Source organism: Calliphora vicina, chromosome 1 (assembly GCF_958450345.1).
Source record: "Calliphora vicina chromosome 1, idCalVici1.1, whole genome shotgun sequence".
Classification (NCBI taxonomy): domain Eukaryota; kingdom Metazoa; phylum Arthropoda; class Insecta; order Diptera; family Calliphoridae; genus Calliphora; species Calliphora vicina.
In genome coordinates, this window is record NC_088780.1 from 83,018,726 (window position 1) to 83,041,796 (window position 23,071).

Here is a 23,071-nt window from a genome sequence, read left to right on the forward strand (position 1 = left end):
CAATGCATCAGCCATTTTTGAGATGTTTGTTTGATGGGTTTTTGCGCATCATATGTTTCACTGTTGCTTTTTAGAACTCATGACATTTGCAGTGTTGGCAACTTTTGCATTTTAGAATGTACTGCGCATCAGATGCAGCGCAGTGATGCATTTCCGAAAAGGCCCATACATACATATAAAAATTAAAATATTATTGAAATCATTCGGCATATCAAGAAATCGTTTCGAATAATAATTTTCAAAATATATTATTTTTAGTTTATTGTTATTTTTCTGTAAATTTTTTTTTATTTTGTTGCCTTATTTTTATTTAGTTTTTGAATGGTTTTAAATAATTTTTAATAACGATCGTAAATCAAAAAAAATCATTTGCATTTTTTGAAAGTTTAATACAATTTTTGTTTAGACGACGAAATTGTATTATGATACTTGACTTTTTGACAATTTCTGTACCAAAAAATTCACAGTTGTTTTAATATAAAAAATGATGTAAAATTAAAATCAGAAATACAGAATTATGAAATATTCTTGGAATTAATAAATTACACGGAATCTGAAGAACCAAAACCGAAATTGATCGGAATGAAAGCTACTGAATTTAAACCATTCCGAACAAAATGTGTGACAGGCCTGTATATATACAAACATACATTCGTCTTAAGGTCCTTAAGAAACTCTTTCGCAATACAACCATGTCCGTATAAAGATTATACCATTGTCCACAATGCGAGTCCAGTTAGCATTGCCCAAATTGGCTGAAATTTTCAGCACTAATGTTTTAGAGCAAAAGGCATTTTGTTTAAACAATCGGCGGCCACTCTAATTTATAGTTGTATGTTGTATGTTGTAATTTATAAATAAATAACGACAGCATATTGATGGAATGAATGAACGAATGGGTGCACATGGCATTTTGTTCGACTCTCATAATTATTCCATACAAATACGCGTCCAACGAATTAATAATGTGAAGAAATATCGTCGATTGAATACTTTGAGATAAACTGTATAAATGAACTCGTATAAAAAAAACAAAAGTTAATAAATACATGATTTCCAAATGCTTTGTTACATTTTTTCTTCGCCAATAAATTATTAACAACAATATTATAACAATTATGTATTGTGATCTTGTTTTTTTTTTATTTAATTTTTTTGTTTTGTTTAATTAAAAGTATGTACTTAAAAAATTTGCTCATATTAAGTTTTTTTATTAGACAAATAACTGCCACCAACTAGATTTAATAAGCGGTGGTAGTGAGTTAAAAGTGTGTAATTATTTTTTGTTTTTCAATTTGGGTATTTTTATTTTGATTTAATGTTTTTCTCTTTTAATTAGTTTTGTCAATATATGATTGTAGTAACTGGTTTTATGGTCAACTAAAATGACCCAATTTGTAAACAGTTCCACTTTATGTTTTTTTTTGTTTTGTTGCTTTACAAAAATATCACATGGTTAGTTTTTTAACTACGGTGTAATTTTTTTTATGTTAAACAAATGATACACCCAGTTGTACTTATCTGAAATGCATTTTAAATCAAACGTTAAGTGTTTTTTTAAATATATTTAGGAAATATTAAGCTAATATCAATGTCTTTTACAATTGTAATATTCAAATAAATAGCAAGATATATGTATTAATGTTAAAATGAATGGTATGAATTGGTTTTATCTTTATTTGTCCATTAGTATAATTTTATATTCATACATAAGTACTGTGGGGAAATATGATATCCCCATATCTTGCTGAAGCTCCCCAGAGAAATAGTTAACATTCAACATAATTAAAAAACAAGTGGCGCTTCAATCAAAAGCTGTTTTTCTTTACAAATTTTAAAAACATTTCTTTATGTTTTTGGCATTGTATATTTTTTTAATTCCATTTGTTTGAAACTAAAAGGAAAATTTGATAATGTATTTGATGTGAAAAATGTTTAATTTTATTATTATTTGAATTAAATAAATAACACGGTGCTACAGTGAAAAAAAAATGCTTCAGGGGAGGCGCTATGGCGGCTCAAAGTAGGTTACCTTCGACATGTAAAATTGTTAAACACGTGCCATTTTTTTGATTCCCATCCGTGATTTTTATATTTTTAAAAGTCTCAAAAATTACGAAAAAAAAATGAAACTCTTTTGCCTATCCATAATTGTTTAACATTTTGTATTAAAATGTATTAAATGTGTCAGCTAGAGGTACTAAAGTACTACAACGTACCCTAAAATAGTTTTTTCAAAATAACTCAACATTTTGAGGGTGTTTCAAAATCTTTGAAAACGGTTTTAGTATCGGTCGCTTTTCAAGTTCTGACAAAAAGTATTATTTTATAGCAGAGTTTAATTAAGTTTTAAAGCAAAAACTAAACCCCATTTTCTCAATCTCTGGTTATCAGTTTACGTAACGATACACTTCCAACAAAAAAATAACCAGAGATTTTTAGAAATATTTTTTAATTTACCTACACAGAAAAAATTAAAATTCGTATTCAATCACAAAATTTGTAAAACCAAACAAATTTTTTACTGAAATAGGACCTATCACAAAAATTGTAAAATCAAACATAACAAATCGTAATTTATTTATTGAAAAAAAAAACATTTTTTTTTTATTAAATTATTTGTACTATTATTGAAAGAGAGTATTTGAAAATAATTTAAATTTCAAACAATTAATTTTATAAAAACAATGAACAAAATGTTTGGTTTTAAATTTTTTTTCCATTAAAAAATTATTTTTATTTTTATTTTGGTTTCTTTCTTTAAACAAATAAAAAATAACAATTATTTATAAATGACATGTTTTTTAATGATACATAATTCCTTACAATACATTTATCATGTTACAAAACAAAAATATCATTCGCAGATTCCTAACAGATTGACTTCCAACATTATTGTCTTTCCAACATTAGTCCATCTGGAAATTGCGAAAGTTTTTATTAGAAATTTGGATAAAATTCAATTAATTAATAAAAAAAATACTCACATTGTGTCCCAGTTGTTTTTGGTTGTCTAATTTCTGCCAGAGATTCCGGTTTGTTATGTTGGAACGGCCATGTCTTTAAATAAAATTATAATGTAAATAGTTTATATTGCAACAATAATTTACACAACTTACCTCCAGAAAACGACTAAAACTCCTAAAATCTTTGAAGAATCACAAAATATGTTGACAATATGAGAAAACCGATATTTTATTTTCATTTTACAAAATTTGTACTTTCAGTTATTTTCTTTTTTGTTGTCAAAATTTACTTTTATGAACTATTTTTGAAAATAGGAAAAACAATGAAAAATGTTTATTGAACCAAATAAAATTGTTTATGAAATACAATTTAAAACCAAATAAAGTTTTGTTTGGAGAAAAAATAGTAATAATTTTTTCTGTGTAAATAAGGAAAATTTTAAAAACAAATGAAAATTTTGGGTATTTTATGAATTATAATGATTCAAGTGTGGTTTTCAAAAAATTTCCAAGCTAAACCATAGTAATTCACTAATCGACTTAAGTTTTAAAAGAAATTGTACAGAGATGCAAATAAATCTTAAATTTTTTAAGAGTTCCCTTGATTTTAGGATAAAGTTTGTTAAAAGCTTACTATTTTACATTCAGTTTTAAAAACTTTCACGAAGAATCTTGGATGTGCCTCAGCAAAATGTGTTGGGATAAAAGTATCTCGTTTTCCGCATACAAAATTAATTAAGGGCTCAATCAATTGTTTAATATTTTTCAACTTTAGGTATTTTGCAATTTTTTTTATTAGCTATTTTGTCAAAATCATAAACACTTAAGAAATAATAAACAATAGAGGTTTCATAGATTTTAAAAATTAATGGGCCATAATCATAGTCAAACACTAAAGTCGGTTCTTTTTAAAAACAACTTTAAATTAAAAACCCGCATTATATTATTTCCCAACTATTGTCAAAATTAAAGCATGTTTTAAATTGAACCGACTTTAACTGGGTGCCACGTCAAATGTAGAAAATGTTTTCATACAATATACAACAAAATACAGACAAGTGGCACCGCTGAACAGCTGACATACAAAATTAAAAAAATAAACCAAAAGGTAAACAATAAAAGTAACCGGGACAACTAAAGAAAAAAAGTTGTTTGTGGTGGAAAAATGTAAAAGATAAGATTAATATCATATTTAGAATATTTTGGTACTAATTTTATTGATAACTGTTCAATAATTGCAAAATCTCTGCCAAATTCTTGCAACTTAATTTTTTTTACTTTTTGCAGAACTGTTTTACATGGCGAAGAACAGCTGATGCTGTTGTTAAATTAGTTAATAACAGCTTCAGCTTGTTTTATATTAACAGTCGACTTTAACGTCAAAAATATACTTTAACTTGTCTATGGTAGACCTAAAGTCCACTCTTAAGTAAAAACGACTTTATTTCTATTAAAATATACTTTATTTCTGACTATGATTATGGGCCATTGGCCATGTGTTTGGTTGCTTTAATGGTTAATAGAATTACCAGGATCCCGGTAAACTTCAATAATTTCCGTTTTTTCATGAAATAGAAAAGTCCGATAAAATAACTATTCCAGTCCTTCGCATTTTTGTGACATTTGACCTCCAATACTTCAAGTAGGGAATAGTTGATTTATGATACGTGTCTCGTATACGAGTGGCTTTAATCGTCTTATTTATCATCTTATAAGGAGGAATGTCTAAGCTTATTTTACCCTTCACCTTTGTGACAAGGGTATATATAAGAAAAATCAGGTTTAAATTTATCAAATGATAAATAATCAGCCTAATTATGAATAAAAAATTCCCCGGGAGTTTTTCCCATTGAATTTGAATAGGAAAAATGGGAAAATGGGAAAAGGTAAAAAACTCCCGGGGAATATTTTATTCACAATTGGGCTGAATATCAATAATTGCGGAACTGTTTCATCATTTCGATTCTTGATCGATGATCTACTCTTTGCTTTAATTGATAAAAACGCACAAATGCTAGTTTCACAAAAAAACTGTATTAAAGCGATTTTAGACGATTTTTTTCAGATGCACTTTGGAAATGTTTGTTGTCGTCTTTCGGACGACATCGCAATTGTTAAAATCAGATTTTATTGCAAAGTTATACGATCCTGAACATGTTCAAATTAAGATGGCTACAACATAAGAGTCGTATAAGATATGGGTCTCACTTATAATGCAGATAATAGAATACAAGATTTGAATTTTTGCAAAAGCGAATAACAATAATTAAAAATTATATTTTCTGGTTGATGAAATTAGATTATATTATAAATATGGAATATAAGTATTTTCTAATGAAAATAATTTTTTAATTTCAGCATTTATGGATAACCTTCGATGTTGTTTTGTTGAAAATCCTGCTCAGATCTAATCAATCCTGGGTGATTAGAGCTGAGCATAATGATTAGTCTGTCCTTATGGTCCAGACCAAATATGACAGATACTAGACCTATATAGAAGTAGTTAGTATTAGTTTAATAATAAGTATGGTTATGGACCCTACTCCTGACTCGTGAGGAAGAAGACGAGTTAGAAACTGTGAAGCATTCTATGGGGCCGTTTCGACAATTCCACTATCGATTAGTTTGTATGTCAGAGAATATTTTCTGCTTCATCAGGGGAATACAATGACTAATGGTATATAATAGGGTATTTGTGGAATGCTTTTTGATTCTGGTAGAGAATCATTTCTAACGCCCTGCAACAAACAGCAGCCCCATAGAATAGAATACTTAATAAAAATTAATGTGAATAGTGTTCAATAGGAGTTTTTAAAATTACCTTCAGTTAAGCAGTTAAGGAATTTAATAAATTTGTAACCTTTATTTTGTGTTGTTTCTTTTTATTTGATTACTTCATTAAATAAATTAACAACGAGTATGAAATACTAGAGTGTGGCACTGAACTTTATTTAACTTTTTAATATTATTTTTGTATGTTTTTGTTCAACAAGTTGCATGTTTTTAAGTTTAATTTAATATTAACCAATTAGCAAATGGTAAATGTGTTTTAAATATCTATTGAAAGGAAGTCAAATTAATAAATTATTAGTATATACTAAATAGTGGCATAAATATTTGCTTTATTAAATTCATTTAAAAAACAAATAATATCATTTAAAATCGTCCAAGGTTTTAAGTCATTGTTGCATATTTTCAACAATTACTCCGCGGTTTAATGGAAAATTTTTAATAATCCAATTCGAAAGAATTGATCAGAATTATTATTTTGTTTGTTGGTTTTAAAATTTAAAACAAACATTAAAATATTTGTTTATTGCTGCAAATAATTAAACAAAGAAACAATAAAATTTCAAGATATTGATTTTAATTGCAATTAGGTGGGTGACTAACAGCAAACCAATTGTGATTTAATCAAAGACAATTAACATAAATCTATTAACAAATACCGTATTTTGAACACAGAATTCGTTGTGGTCAAGGTCGTGTAAATTGTTTTTAAATAATCACTTTATTTATTTGCTTAATATTCGTACATATATAAATATTAACTTTGAATCGCTGATTTCAAATAAATAATTTACTTAACGGCTAATATTGACAACAATAGCAGCCGGCCGGTCATACATGATTTATTTTAATGGTGCAGAGTTAGAACAAAATTTAATAAATTAAATTAAATGTCAAACATGCACTTGCAAACAAAAAAGACGATCATACTGGAATTAGTACATTCTGCGACATATATAAATTATACAAATTTATATTGCCTTGGAGTTGTATATTTTTTTTTCAAATTAACGTTAATTTTATTAAACAGGAATTATACTTGTTGCTGGATTGAAATACGATCATGTTTGAACAATTGTGGAATTGTGGCGTGTGTTAGTGCACTTTAAATTAAAGCAATCCATTCCGGAATCACTTTATGTAAATATTAAAATACAGATGTAGTATATTGTACCTATAGATAACAATATATGTATGTACATATGAATATTTTTAAAGCAGTCGCCTTAACAACATTTATTCACGAATCAAATTGGAACACCTTGAAATATAATTGAACACTTTGCAAATAGACTTTACCCTACACATCAGTAAAGGCATCCTGCGAAATATAATTCCTTTTTATGAAAATTCAACCAAATTAAATATTCAAACAAATGTTTACTCGCAATTAATTTTAAAATCAATTCCATTTTAACTTAATTTACATATGTTATTGATTTTTAATAAATCTGTTTTGAAAAACTGAAAAAATTGTTTTCCTTTGAAAATAAATATATTAACTTCAGAGCTTATGCAGCATTGTATTTTAATACCAAGTGTAACACTAATTCGAGCCGCACTATTCAAAATAAAATATTAACCTGTAGTTAGCGCAAATCAAAGGCGTTGATTTAAAATTATCTCAAACGCAACCTTAATTTTAAAATATTGTCGTTTAACATCTCTCAATAAAGTTAAGTAAATGTTTATGCAAATGATGATCGTTTAAATATTAAGAAAACATATTAAATTGTTTTTTAGTTTATAAATAATATTTTATTAATCTCTATCAGTCCAATTATGAATAAAAATTCTGGTGGAGTTTTTTCCCTTTTCTTATTTTTAACATTGAATTTGAATAGGAAAAATGGGAAAAGGGTAAAAATCTCCCGGGTAATTTTTATTCATAATTGGGTATATATTGCTATAAAAAATTTAATGGGTTAATTGATATCAGTTTAACATAAAAACTACTTTAAATAAAAGAAAAGCGACTGATTCACTTTATATTGAGAAGAACGGTTATCCCTTGATCCAAAATATTGGGGGATACATGATATTTTTTGTGAGACGGCCTAACGTGCATATTTTGTATTGAATACGGAAATGCGCAAACAAACTTTATACAAACTCTTGAACGATTTGAATTTCTGTAAAACAAATTATGGTCTTAAAAATCAACGTGTGAACGTAGCATAAGTGTTGGCAAATGTTGCAATGTGATAAATATGTTTGAAACTGCTTAAATTGCAAATAACAACCAGATTTGCTGTTCTCTAACTAAAAACTATTGCAAATTAATAAAAATTGTTATTGAAAAAGTAGTTTTTTATTACTAATGTTTGCTTCAATTATTTATGTTGCAAATGAACACAAAAAAAAATTTCCCCGGAATACTTACTATAATAGTCGCTATAGGCGAATATTTAATATTATTGCAATTGACAATTGAATATTGACCACAATGAAACACAAATTCCCAACGCCCTCGTGGATAGAAATTAGAACATTAGTTGTGCATGATTTCTTTGTTTTACTAGTAACATTTGACAACAGCGCTTATTTAAAATACAGAATGAATTTTTTTTTATTATTTTGTTTTTTACCTTTATCATGTTGCAAGGCTACAGCTGCAATATTTAATCTCATACCCAAACATAAATGCATTCACACAAATATGTACATAGACATTATTATTATTATTTTAATGTTGGCTTTATTGTTGGTTTTTATTTGTTTTTTATTTATTTAATAATTAAGAAAAACTTACTACTACCGTGTTCACAGTAAAAAAATTACACATATTGAAATTGAATTTAAATTTAAATTGTTTAATGTCGTGATATTATATATTCATATACATATTTATGTACAATACATTTTACATAGAATGTACATGCATGTATACATACATACATACATAAGTAAGAAATATAGGAGTAAAATAAAAAAAAAATTTCTTAGTGTAAAATATTCTAATATTTCTTGATTATTTAATAATTACTACTACTATATGACAATTAATTAAATTAATAGTTTTGAAAATTATTTTTTATTTTTTTACAAAATACATCAGAATATTACATCCTGCCAAAGATTAAATTCAATTGTCAAAAACCTTTATTTCATTTTATTTCCTGTACTATTATTAAACTTCCGATCTTGCTTCACATTATCACATATCTTTAGTTAAACTCCTTCTTTCATATACATACATAACACAGTGCAACACGAAAAAATATAACCATATACGGACACCACTACGTGATAAATTGCCAAAAAAGTCATGCACTTTTTTATGGGCCCCCAAAGATTTGGGGCCTCGGTGTCATTTTTGCAAAAAAAGTGATAATTTTCTCAGGCTCATATCTTGCAAACCGTTCGGAATTTTATATCCTCTCTGAGGTAAAGTTGTAGTCCTTGTCATATATTGTGAACATATAAAATCAAAAAACTTCATCTTCAAGATTAAAATCGCAAACACTTTAAAATATTCGATTTTTCTTTACCTTTTTTCCCTGTTCAGGTCCATAGGTGGCAAACCGTTCAAAATTAAAGAAAACAATCCACTACAAAAATGTACCTAAGATCTCAATAAACAACTTTCTAGAACATATGAACTTCCTAGGAATGATTCTTAACACCGTTTAGGTATATCAATATAAGTTAGTAAGAAAAAAGGAATTAAGCATACTTTTTTGTAGTTACTTACATCTTCATAAAATACTGTTAAGATGGAAATGACCTGATTTTATTAACATTTCTAAAATTTACATTTATTTTTATTACTGATTTATACGTAAACCAGGGTAGCGCCTTTTTGCATTTTTGATACTCCATTTAAAAAACGTAATGCTGAAAATTTGAGCAAAATCGGATAACGTTTAGAGGTTGCACATTTTATTTAAGATTTCGAGCTTTGGTTCATATTAGTAATATTATAAAACAAATTTGTATTCTATTTTATTTGACTTTTTTTATTATGTTTAAATATTATAATCTATTGAGCTTTTAGGTCACTTTTTTATTATATTAATAAAAATTACCTAAAGCTCAATAAATTATAACATTTAAACATTATAAAACAAATAAATTTTGAAAAATTAAATAAAAAATTCTGTATTTTCAATTAAAAAAAATGGTCCTGATTCTAATAAGTGCTAAATGAGGATGTAAATCCAAAACTGTTATATATATTGTGGGGACCGATTTGAAATTGGCGTATTTCGAGAAAATTTAGTTTTTAATCAAACATTTTTTGAAATTATTTCTTAAAAATTCATAAATAAACATTAAATTCTAATTTTTACAACAATTCTTATACAGTACCATTTATTTATTTCAAATGAAAATATTGAACTTAAAATTTTTAAATTCAAAATATAATCTTAGGGATGTTTAGATAATTTGCTGATTTTAAATAAACACGTTGCAAAAAGTTTTAAATAAATTTATAACAATATTACGGGCAGAGATTCCAATTAATTAATTTATTAAATTATAGACTTAATTCAGAATTAAAAAAATATGTCAGCAATTCATAAAACCAATACCAATTAACCAAATTATTTAACTTTATTGAATTAATACGTAGTAAAATTCACTCAACCTTTACTCCCCGTCTATACCGGATAATTTTTTATCATGATTAACGTCAAAATGGTTGTCAAGATAAAAAAATTATCAAGTATAGTTTCTACATTAAACATGTGTATTTTTTCGATTCCCGTAATATGAAAGGATTTAGGGGCACGTGATAAAACAAAAATCTTTAATATATTCAAAAATTTACGGTTCATATAAAAACACACTATAAATTTATATGTTCAATACAGGTACTACATACATATGGGCAATTCCATATCATCGTACGTGACATTTGTACGTCTATAGAGTGGAATAGATTTTGCAAAAATAAGAGTATCTGAAAAATAATTTGGTCTTTATGTTTCATTCAGAGGGTACTATATTTTAAAATAATAAAAAGTTCTTTCGAAACATTGTTGTCCAAAATATCGAGCGAAATAAGGGTATATCGTACGTGACATAAAACGGAACTCATTTTGAGGTACATGTATAAATATGCGAAAATTTTCGAATCGTGAAAGGCGTTATGTTTTCTTTTAATTTCTTACACTATACGAAATATTTTTCCTTTACAATCCGTCATATTTAAATAAAACCAATCTTTGCATAATAAATAAAATTTAATATCGTACGTGACAGATTTTTCTATGATAATAAAACAATATATATTCTGTAAATATATGTATGTATACAAAAACTAAAAAATTAATACAAAATATACATTCGGTTTCAATAAACAATTTTATAATAGCAAATACACAATCAGAGTCAAATTCATTTCAAACTATATGCTAATTGGGAGCTTAGTTTTCGCCGCAATTTTAGCATAAATCATGAAAATTAAATTAAAAAATTAAATATAGTCAGTTTAAACTATTATTTTTGCCAATAAAATGTTGTAATAAGCTCTAAATACTTACACATATTAATATTTTAGTGTTTTCTCCTATTCAAATCATCTTGAAAAAAAGTTTCAAACGTTTTTAGGTTTTCAGTCGTGGTAGTCATTCTCGTGGAATTGCCCATATATAAGAAAAAACCATGTTGACATCAGATAAAAATCTAAACTCTAAAATAATTGTGATGGATGGATGAAAAACAAAAAACGCCAATAGGTATTTTGACATGTATAGCAATAGCATTATGTATGTCATCGCATTACTAAATCAATTAAATATGTATCTACATATATGTTTTGTAAATGGTGTAAATAAAAAAAAAAATTAATGCTCATTCTAAGACAAGTTGTGCTGCAATATTTTCAATATTCGGTTTAGATCATTTTCTTTTGAAATATGTGTTATTGGTTTTTTATGTTTAAAACAAAGTTATTCGAAAAGCATAAAAAATTTAATGACATACATTTGATATACTAACATGTGAATGTCCAGTCGTCCACAAGAACATAAATAACTGCTCAATTCATCTTGTTAACAAAAATTTACGAAAAACCCGAGTAGGTTAACTTTTTTTCTTGCCACTTTAAATTTATATAGTGCAAAAATAGTAATACACCACAACAAATCGAACGATCGAACGAACGAGAAAACCACGAATAAATAAATGACCCCAGCTGAAAAAAGACAACGTCGACGCAAGATGTCTCCAAAGTCAATTTAGAATAATTTTGTATGCCACTGTGTCAGTGTATGGAGCATATCGCATAAATTTGTATCGCTGAACCATGCTACGTAAGAAAACTTATTGTGATGAACAAAAGTTTTCGGATAGTATACACATACTTATGTGTGTTTTCAACTAAAGTACCTTGAAAATTTAACAAAAACTCAATTCAGATTGGTGGATTGATTTGACCTAGAAAATTGACCTAATATTTCACAATGGTTTAAAAATGTTGTTATTGCCTTTAAAGCATTAAATTTCCTAAAATAATACTACTCTGCATGCTATGTTTATTGTGTTAAAACGCCGAACGCCTTAGAGTCGGTTAAGCCGAGCCGCCCAGTCGTGAAATATTAGGACATTATGACATGATTGGAAACTAGAGTGTCCAAAAAGCCGGCAAATTTAAAAAAAACCGGTTTCCGGTTTAACCGAAAAGGTGTGGTTTTGTAAAAACCGGTTTCGATTATTGTCTTTTAAAAGAACAGGTTAAGCGGTTTCGGTTTTTCTCTTCAAAAAACCGGTTAATTTTTATTTAATGGAAATATAGCATTTTTGAATTCTTTGTGCAATTATTTTATAACTTTTACGAAATGTTGTCAAATGTTACAATTTTCTATAAAATAAAACAATATTTTTAAAAATGGTATCAAAGTTTTTTATAAATATTTTTGAATGAGCTTTAGAAAATATATTTCATTAAAACCAGTTAACCGTATTACAAAAACCGGTTTGTCTAAAAAACCGAAAAGATAAAAAAACTGAAACCGATGGAGTTTACAAAGATGAAAAAACCGGTTTTCGGTTTTATATACTCTAGTTTGAAGTGACTACACTATAGAATTCTTAGAGTTACTTACATAGGATGTATAAAGTAACCAATTGACTTCGCTCTGCATTACAAATAGCACATACATGTCAAATGACCCAAAATATATAAATTGGAGTCAGCTTGGATCAGACATTATTGGCAAGAACCGTCTATAAGGGATACATTTACTACTTACTTAATTGCTGGGTTATTACGAGATGAAAATTAAGGTTGGATGCTACTTTACAGCACGATGTAAATATTGATGATTTTAAAAGAAATTCACTATATAAAAGCTCTAAAGATTATGGCTGTAAACAAGTATTCAAACCAAGATATTACAATTAATATATCAATCTTTTTTTTCAGAAGAAAAGTTATTTTAAATATAATTTTAGAACTTTAACTGTTTAATTCCTGGTACAATTTAAAGAGTCCTAACTGCTGGGAACAGTGTTGTGTATTTTTTGGACATTGCGAAATCCATAGATAATTATGTTATGTTTCTTCAAAAAAATATAAGTGCATATTTTTTTTACTTTTTAGGTCATATTTTGATTTTTTTGAAGCATATTTTAGGCGCATATTTTCCAATAATAAATGCATGAAAATCCGCCCCCTAGTAATGACAATTGACTTATAGTAAGGAAATTAATGAACAATCTAATCGGGCGACCTTTATAACTGGGAAATATAAAGGGACAGATGTATTGCTGCACGTATTCCGATTGTAACTTCAGAAATGCCATTGATTTCAATCGATTGCTTTTTTTTATTTGCTTAGCATTTGCAATGTCAATTGCAAATGTCCGCAAGTTTGCGGACTAAGTCTAGAAAATTTATGTTTTTCATATGAACAGCTTTCAGTTGCATGTTTGCGAGTAAACCCAGAGACTTATAGGAATATGAAATAAATGATGTACTTTTTATTACATTAGAAAGTAATTTTAGATATACTAAATATATTGTATAGCATTATGGTACGGGTAGCGAAGCACACCTGGTTTTAGCTAGTAAATAATAAACATAAGCACAATAACACTCAAATTTGCACTAGTTGAACAAAGATAAAATCTATAATAAATAATGGTAACTGTTCTAAATAAGGAATATTTGCTTTGAAACGCCTCTAAACATCATAGAATACTACTTATGGTATATGTATACATAAATAGATATTTTATAATCAGCCCAATTATGAATAAAAAATTCCGCGGGAGTTTGTTCCCCTGGAGTTTTTTCCCATCGAATTTGAATAGGAAAAATGAGAAAAGGGGAAAAACTTCCGGGGAATTTTTATTTATAATTGGGCTGAATATGTATTAATAATAATTTCACTTTTATTAGTCACTGTACAATACCATGATTGCAAACAATGACATACTTTGCAACTCCTAATAAATATCAATGGACGCTTTTGTTTGCACTCCATGATGAAGTAAAGTGTAAACGCTTTAAATTGAATTTACTGCCACCATATGCTTTATGTTTAGTTATACATAACAGATCAAGCAAACCTATAAACATGCATCGATGGTATGTATGTATGACAATGGATACCAAGAGGCTGCTTGTTGCTCTCTTTACATTCTAATAGTACGAGTATCCAAGCCGTGCTGCAACAAAAGGCAAAAACATAATCATTGTTTTATTGCTTACTATGTTGTGGCTGCTGGATTGTTGTTTTTATTTATTTATGTCTGTGATCAATTAATTGAACGAACGGCAATACGGACGATAAAATATGTTTAAAAAGTAAAAACACTTGTGGTGCATTTTTGTGGAGGACGATGCTTGCATGTTGTCTGCTACAATTTGGAGCATATATTGAAAATGATGTAAAGCATATAAAGTTGTGAACATTAGAATGGTAACCAAATTTTCGGGCTAATGAACATTGTCCGCATTATGTTTGCAACGTCAAGAAGATATTTTGGATCATATTTATTTAGTATCTAAAACTTACTAATGCAAACAGTTAAGCTCATTCGGTTAACGAGAACGCGTGCCGGAAATCGATTGAATGTTGACAAACTGCTTAAACCAAGGTACTGAATACGATTTGACTTAAGAATTAGTAAAACTTATTTCAATTCCAAAGCAAAAATATTTTGAAAACAAAAACAAAGCAATTAAAAAATTACACAGGTCAACAGCAAAAAAAGGCTTCACTAACCACTATATAGATTTGATGCATCATGGTTACCTAAGTACAAAAATTGTAAAATTTTTTAATTCTACGATAGATTTTTTTTAAATTTATTTCTATAATTGCGAATTTTTGTAGATGTTTTTTCTTCACATAATTTATGATAACTCAAAAAGGGTTAGTCCGATATTATTGAAGTAAACTTAAAAAGTTCCAATTTACAAAAACCTGTACAATTTCTGCCGTTTTCGATTTTCATGATTTTTTAAAACAAAAAAATTTAAACGGCGACAGTTTTATCCGGCATTTAAAAAGTATATTTGGACCACACTAATGTATGTAATTGAATTCTCACAAGTGTTCAGTGTTGCAGAGATTGGTGTTGCCCAGGGATGTGCCGATTTTATAGCATTTGTCGATCTTTAAATTCTTCGTTATGACGCTATGGCATTTCTAAGATCATCAGCTTTAGGTGTGGTCATGTAACATGGCGTCTCAATTTTCGTAGGTTATTGGAATTTGTTTAAGATATTTCGGATGATATGAGCGGTATTTGTCTTTAAAAATTATATTCGGACCACTCTAATGTATGTAATTGAATTCTCCTATATTCATATAATTTACTATGTGAATATTAAGTTTTTTGTTTTATTTTTCAATCAAAAGTTTACTTATGTAAGTTTTTTTTTTAAATTTTACTGCAGATACGAGTATTTGTTAATAAATGTAAAAATTTTGTAGATCAAATGATTAAAGTGGCTTTAAAAATAACTGGAGACGTTAAACCTTTTGTTAAACATTATGGCCAAAACAATATATCTACATTTATTTCAATAAACAATCAGACGATGGGTGAGATATGTATTAGAGAGGGTCGGTGGTCCACATATAAAATACACACCCGAAAATACCGTCCTTTTCGTTTTTTATAAGTATATTGCGTCGTCATTTGAAAACCGATCAAAATATATCGCACATCATTGTTAATGGCTTGACAAGAGCTACATTTCCTCTTTAGTATTTAGTATATTTTCAATCCCACATCAATTTATAGATTTGAATTCTGGTATATAGGTTTCTTCCCCCATAATGTAGAAACTATTAAAAGACAAAAAAAATCAAAGTAAAATTTCAAACATTTTTGAACATAAAAATATAAATGCATATCGCTCATTTGTGCAACAACGTATTCAACAAGTAAGAGAGCTATATTCGGCTGTGCCGAATCTTATATACCCTTCAAAATTTTAAATATTTTTAGGTAAACAAAACTTAAATTTTTTTCCAAAGTTGTTTTTTTAATTTTTTGGAAAAAATTTTTTTCGAATTTTTTTTTAAAATAAATTTTCAATAATTTTTTGGTTTTTTAAAAAAATTTAGCGAAAAAAAAAACTTTGGTGAAAAAAAAATTCGGGTTAAAAAAATATTTTTTCCGATTTTGACCCATTGTAGGTGCAACTTACTATGGTCTTATATACGTCGTTGTAAAGGTCTTCGAAATATCTATCATTAGATATCCATATTGTCTATATTAATGAATTAGTAATCCAGATATAGGTAAAAAATCGAGGTTGTCCTGGTTTTTTCCTTATATCTCAGCCATTTGTGGACCGATTTTCTCGATTTTAAATAGCAACCGATCCGGAAGAATTCCGGAGATATTGATGTATGAATCGAGTAAGTTATTTGGGGGCTTCGGAAAGTTGATTTCAACAGACAGACAGACGGACATGACTTAATCGACTCCGCTATCTATAAGGATCCAGAATATATATACTTTATAGGGTCGGAAAATTATACTGTGGAAATTACAAACGGAATGACAAACTTATATGTATATACCCTTCTCACTAAGGTGAAGTGTATAAAGAAAACCCCGCATTTCGGGTCAATAGCATCATTTTATATTTAATAAATTGTTTTAATAACTGACAAAGTCATGTGAACTAGCTTCTAAAAATCGACATAGAAGCACTTTGTCCTAATTTCATAACATATTATTACTTGCAACAACGTATTAATTTAGTTGAGTGTTGCTGTTTATGTTTTCATATCCACCAGACCACCAAAAATTTGTCTTAAATAACAATTTCCTTAAAAATTAAAAGATATATATCGATTTAAAAACTAAAAATACGTCTCCTATCTGCAGCAAATGAGCGATATTTGTTTTTAAACCTTCTATATTTCATTTGAAAACAAAATTTATGAATGGAAATCAAAGAAATCAAATCATACCATTTATGTTGAAACTTTGTTTTGTGTAAGCTTTCCTGAATTAAAATAAGGGCTACAGTTCAATATGATTTTATTCGAAAAGGTATATCAACGTAATCTATCAAAATATACATTTTACCATTTCCTACCACTTGGAAGATATAAGAATGACGTTAATTTTAAATTGAATTCAGGTGTTTAACAGTACATATCGTAACCTAAAATGCAAAATAACGTAACAACAAAAATAGCAAAAGCTAATGTTTGATAGATAATGAAGTTAAGAAATAACAAATAAAAGCAAAACTTACATTTGGAAATGTGTTTGTCATTATGTTTAATGATCAAAATGGAAGAAATTAAGTTTATATCATAGATACTTTTAAATTTTCAATGGTTTTTTGCCCATCACTTTAAACATTTTAGAAATGATGTTACCTTATTTTGCATTTTAGGTGACGATATGTATTTCGAATCCTGAATAGATTGGCATCAAAAACTCTTTTTCGTGAATATTTAAGATAAATGGTATTGAATATAGCCATCGTTATATTTATAGACTTACCATTTTGAAATTCGAATTATATGACAATTTGGTTTAAAGATTCTGGCGTTCAATCGGCCTGACATTATTGGACTCATCGGCATTCCATGTAAAACAACTGTTATCCACAATAGGACCACTTTTTTTTACAAATTCTTAGATGTAATTAATCACATTTTTTAATAAATTGTTTCCAATAATGGACAAGTTCTGAGATTTCCTTAAAATATTTATAGTTCAATACACCTAATGGGTCGAATAAATTTAACCTCCATTTAGTATGCAGCACTAATATGAATTTTATTTGCAAATTTATTACGATACATTCTTCATTTATTACAGCTGTTGTAATTATCGTAATAATCAAAAATCATCAAATACATTTCGCCGATTTAAGGATTTTGTTTATAAATTCCGCAACTATTGCTTAATTATTGTAATTTGATATCAATGTAATAAAAAATATTAAATGCAATGAAAAAAAAAATCATTTTAAATGTACATAAATACATACATATGTATCTATTGAAGTACATTCTTCGCAGACGTTGTGTCTTGATGATTGGATGCATTTAAAATGCAATTGATTTCAATTGAAATAAATCAAATTTTCTACATTTTCATCTTGCTCGCGCATGTCAAATATTTTAGCAGATTTATTGGCGCCCGAATGTTTTGTATTTCTATCTTTTTTATCTGATGAAGTATGAACGTGCAATACATTTTTCTTGGTTTTGATTTTCTAAAGTATAGAAAAATTAATTAATCGTACATTACTTTAAAACCAATTTTGGTCATTATTTGTGGTCAGCTGCAAACGTATATACATTAACGTATATGGGGCATTTCATGTCAAGTGAACCAACTTTTGAAATCGATGTCTTCCGATCGGGATGAAATTTGCACCAAGGTTAGCTCTATTGGATAGTAACTCAGACACAATTTTTCAACAACATCGGTCGAGAACTCTCTGAGTTATAGGGGGTAAAATTTTGACAATTTGGTCAAACAGGGGTTTTTTCTTATCCATGTAACTTATTACCTATTGTTCTTAGCAAAATGTGTCCCAAATAGTATAGATAGCTATTTCTTCGATCTTTCGAAAAAAAATATTTAAAAAAAAAAATAAAAAATTTTTAATATTTTTTTTCCGAAATCAAAAACTTTTTTGACTTTTTTTAATTTTTTTCTCTTTTTTTTTTTTTTTCTTAAAATAAAGTTTAGATATTTTCCTTGAACACCTACTTGGTCGCTTAGTGGGATGCGAGTGGGATATCTATTAAAATAAATATTTTGTAACTCAAAACATAAAATTTTTGACTTTTTTTGCAAAATCAAAAACTTTGTTGACTTTTTTTTTTCAAAATGGACCCTTTTTTAATCTTTTTTTTTAGGTCAAACAAAAGCTTAGATATTATCCTTGAAGACCCTTTTGGTCGCTTAGTGGGATGCGAGTGGGATATCTATCAAAATAAATATTTTTTAACTCAAGACTTACAATTTTTGACTTTTTTTTTTGCAAATACGATTTTTTTTCCAAATGGGCCCTTTTTTTAAAATTTTTTTTGTTGTCAAAAGAAAGCTTAGGTCCATTCTTTTAAGATATTTTTAGTCCCTTAGTGGGATGCGAGTGGGATATCTATCAAAATAAATATTTTGTAACGCAAGACATAAAATTTTTTAATTTTTTTTTGCAAAATCAAAATTTTTTTCCAATATGGGCCCTTTTTTAATTTTTTTTTTGCTCAAAAGAAAGCCTAGGTCCATTCCTTTAAGATATTTTTAGTCCCTTAGTGAGATGCGAGTGGGATATCTATCAAAATAAATGTTTTAACACAAAAATTGTATATCTTGAGTTACAAAATATTTATTTTGATAGATATCCCACTCGTATCCCACTAAGGGACCTAAAATATCTTAAAGGAATGGACCTAAGCTTTCTTTTGACTAAAAAAAAATTTTTAAAAAAGGGCCCATTTTGAAAAAAAATTCGAATTTGCAAAAAAAAAGTCAATAATTGAATGTCTTGAGTTACAACATTTTTATTTTAATAGATATCCTACTCACATCTTCCTAAGTGACAAAATAGGTCTTAAAGGAAAAGACCTAAGCTTTCTTTTGAGCAAAAAAAAATTTTTTAAAAAAAGTCCCATATTGGAAAAAAATTTCGATTTTGCAAAAAAAAATTAAAAAATTGTTACAAAATATTTATTTTGATAGATATCCCACTCGCATCCCACTAAGGGACTAAAAATATCTTAAAGGAATGGACCTAGGCTTTCTTTTGAGCAAAAAAAAAAATTAAAAAAGGGCCCATATTGGAAAAAAATTTTGATTTTGCAAAAAAAAATTAAAAAATTGTATGTCTTGCGTTACAAAATATTTATTTTGATAGATATCCCACTCGCATCCCACTAAGGGACTAAAAATATCTTAAAGGAATGGACCTAAGCTTTCTTTTGACTACAAAAAAAATTTAAAAAAAAGGGCCCATTTGGAAAAAAAATCGTTTTTGCAAAAAAAAAAGTCAAAAATTGTAAGTCTTGAGTAAAAAAAAAGATTAAAAAAGGGTCCATTTTGAAAAAAAAAAGTCAACAAAGTTTTTGATTTTGCAAAAAAAGTCAAAAATTTTATGTTTTGAGTTACAAAATATTTATTTTGTTAGATATCCCACTCGCATCCCACTAAGCGACCAAGTAGGTGTTCAAGGAAAATATCTAAACTTTATTTTAAGAAAAAAAAAAAAAAAAAAGAGAAAAAATTTTAAAAAAAAGTCAAAAAAGTTTTTGATTTCGGAAAAAAAATATTAAAATTTTTTTATTTTTTTTTTAAATATTTTTTTTCGAAAGATCGAAGAAATAGCTATCTATACTATTTGGGACACATTTTGCTAAGAACAATAGGTAATAAGTTACATGGATAAGAAAAAACCCCTGTTTGACCAAATTGTCAAAATTTTACCCCCTATAACTCAGAGAGTTCTCGACCGATGTTGTTGAAAAATTGTGTCTGAGTTACTATCCAATAGAGCTAACCTTGGTGCAAATTTCATCCCGATCGGAAGACATCGATTTCAAAAGTTGGTTCACTTGACATGAAATTCCCCATATACATTAAGATGGAACCTCAATGTATGGATAAATTTAAAAATCTTCTGTTTTAAAAACGAAGGGCAATTTTGTGACTGGTTTAGATAAAAATAATGTGACAATTGTTTGAGTTCGATCGGTTAAATAATGCCGTGCCACGCGAGGTTTAAAGTTCGTGGGAACGAAATTGGGGGAAATGGACTGGAGACACCCCTAGGGTGTTCACTAGAACCAACATACCATACCCTCTATTTCCAAAAAATTGAATTTTCACAAAATTGGCCAAAATAGAAAAACAAAATATATACAATTATTGCAATAAAATGGTTATAGATGTTATTTATATTGTTTATTTTTTTCAAAATTCGGAAATTTTTATCAATCAAATATTGCTTCTCCTCTTCATTCCTGCACAATATTTTATTGTAGTTCTACATCATTATCACGCCTCTTTCCGCAGTGTCGTTTAGAACGTGAATTTTCTCTACAATTTTTAATACTTGCTGATAATCTTCGCGCTATGGACACGTTTTCGGTGGATATCGTTTAAATTAATTCGACAAGTTGAAACGTTGAAAAATGTTTCTAGTTTTCACAGTTACCAAAGCGCTCAAGTCATTCGACAAAAATTTCTCATTTACTGCTGCAAAATTAACCACAATTTTTCGAATAGGACCTTCAACAGTTCAGAGCCATCGGAGTTATCAATTTCTTTTTCTAGTTGAACTTACTTTTCCTTTTTTTCAAGGCTTTCTTCTCCATCATCTGTGCACATAATAGCCAACAGTATTCGTTTTATGTCAGCTAAAATTGGTATCTGAACATAAATATTTTTAACGAATAAATTGTCTTGGAAATCCATCGCGATGCATCGTGTGTGGTGAATGGGTAACATCAATAAACCATTTTATTTTATTGCAATAATTGTACATATTTTTTCGTAATATTCGTGAAAATTCTATTTTTTTTGTATGGCGACCCCCTGAAAGGTAAGTTTGTTCCAGAGAAATATTGGGGATACAAAAATAATGGAAGTTGCTCATACATTTTAAATCCCTAGGGTTGACTCCTGAGTAGTTACGAGCCTTTATCTATCCATTTTCCCCGAATTTCGTTCTCACGAACTTTATGCCGCACGGGAGGCACGTCAATTTTTAACCGATCCTGATCAAACTCTTGTCACATTTTTTCTATCCTAACCTCACACAAAATTGCCCTTCGTTTTTGGAAAATCGAAAATAAAAAATAAGGATAACTTTAATATACATTAGGGTGGACCTTATTTTTCCTACATAAGAACGGGGCGACGCTAATATACATAGATCCATACATATGTATGTATGGATCTATATTAGGATGGCCCAAGTCAAATTAGAGTTTTTGTTTTGTCTATGTATTTAATATGTAATCATAATCTTTAATTTTTTTTCTTATAATTTTCCTTTTTCAGATGATCAGAAGAATAGGAGTAGGTCTTCTTATTCTACTGGTAGTCAGTAGTAAAACATCAAGTGTTAAAGTATCCACCACTGGCTATCACATAGTACACAACGAACACAATGGCAACGGATTTCATGGTTATAAATATGGAGCATCAGCTCCACCCCTAGCATTGCCGTTAATTGGGTATTTTAATTTTGAAAAATTTTTTAAATGTTTATTGTGATAATTTTTGTTTATTAATTCGACAGAAATGAAGTGCCACATAATTTTGGACCAACTTCCCCAGCACCGGGAAATCCTTTCGTATCATTGTCTGGCGGCAATCCATTGTATGGACCACGTTACCCACAACCAGGTCAAGCAACATGTGCTCAACCTCCATCAGTTTGCGAAAAATCGGCATATCGTACACTCGACGGTTCGTGCAATCATTTAGAGCAACCACAATTGGGCATGGCCAATCAAAGGTATGGACGTTTGCTCTCACCAAAGTACGCAGATGGGATTTCAGCCCCAACTAGATCGATAACTGGCCAGGATTTACCCAATGCTCGTTTAGTATCGCTGGTGGTATTCGGAGAGATGGATGTACCCGATCCCGATTTCACTCTAGTCAATATGCAATGGGGTCAGATAATAACGCACGATATGTCTATGCAGGCTGGTGGTACCCAATCGAGTAAGTTTTTTAATGTTTGCAAACTATTAAATAATTATTTGTTGGTATGTCGAAGAAGTTAAAGTCACTTTCAGCTTCATTATTGTTACTGTCATATTTTCAACATAGTCTTATTAGATGCATTTGAAAGATTATTATTTCCCCTTTGGACTATATAATTGAAAAATATTTATTTATATTTTTCGAAAAAT

At 28.2% G+C, this 23,071-nt stretch overlaps 1 protein-coding gene across 1 annotated transcript in view; it reads left to right on the forward strand.

The window, feature by feature from the left end:
- Positions 1–23,071, forward strand: part of LOC135963256 (peroxidase) — a 93,140-nt gene that overhangs the window by 58,524 nt on the left and 11,545 nt on the right. Inside the window, exons 3-4 of the mRNA XM_065515034.1 lie at positions 22,209–22,384; positions 22,450–22,880. Coding sequence (XP_065371106.1) covers positions 22,209–22,384; positions 22,450–22,880 — 607 coding nt within the window. The remainder of the gene's footprint in view (positions 1–22,208; positions 22,385–22,449; positions 22,881–23,071) is intronic.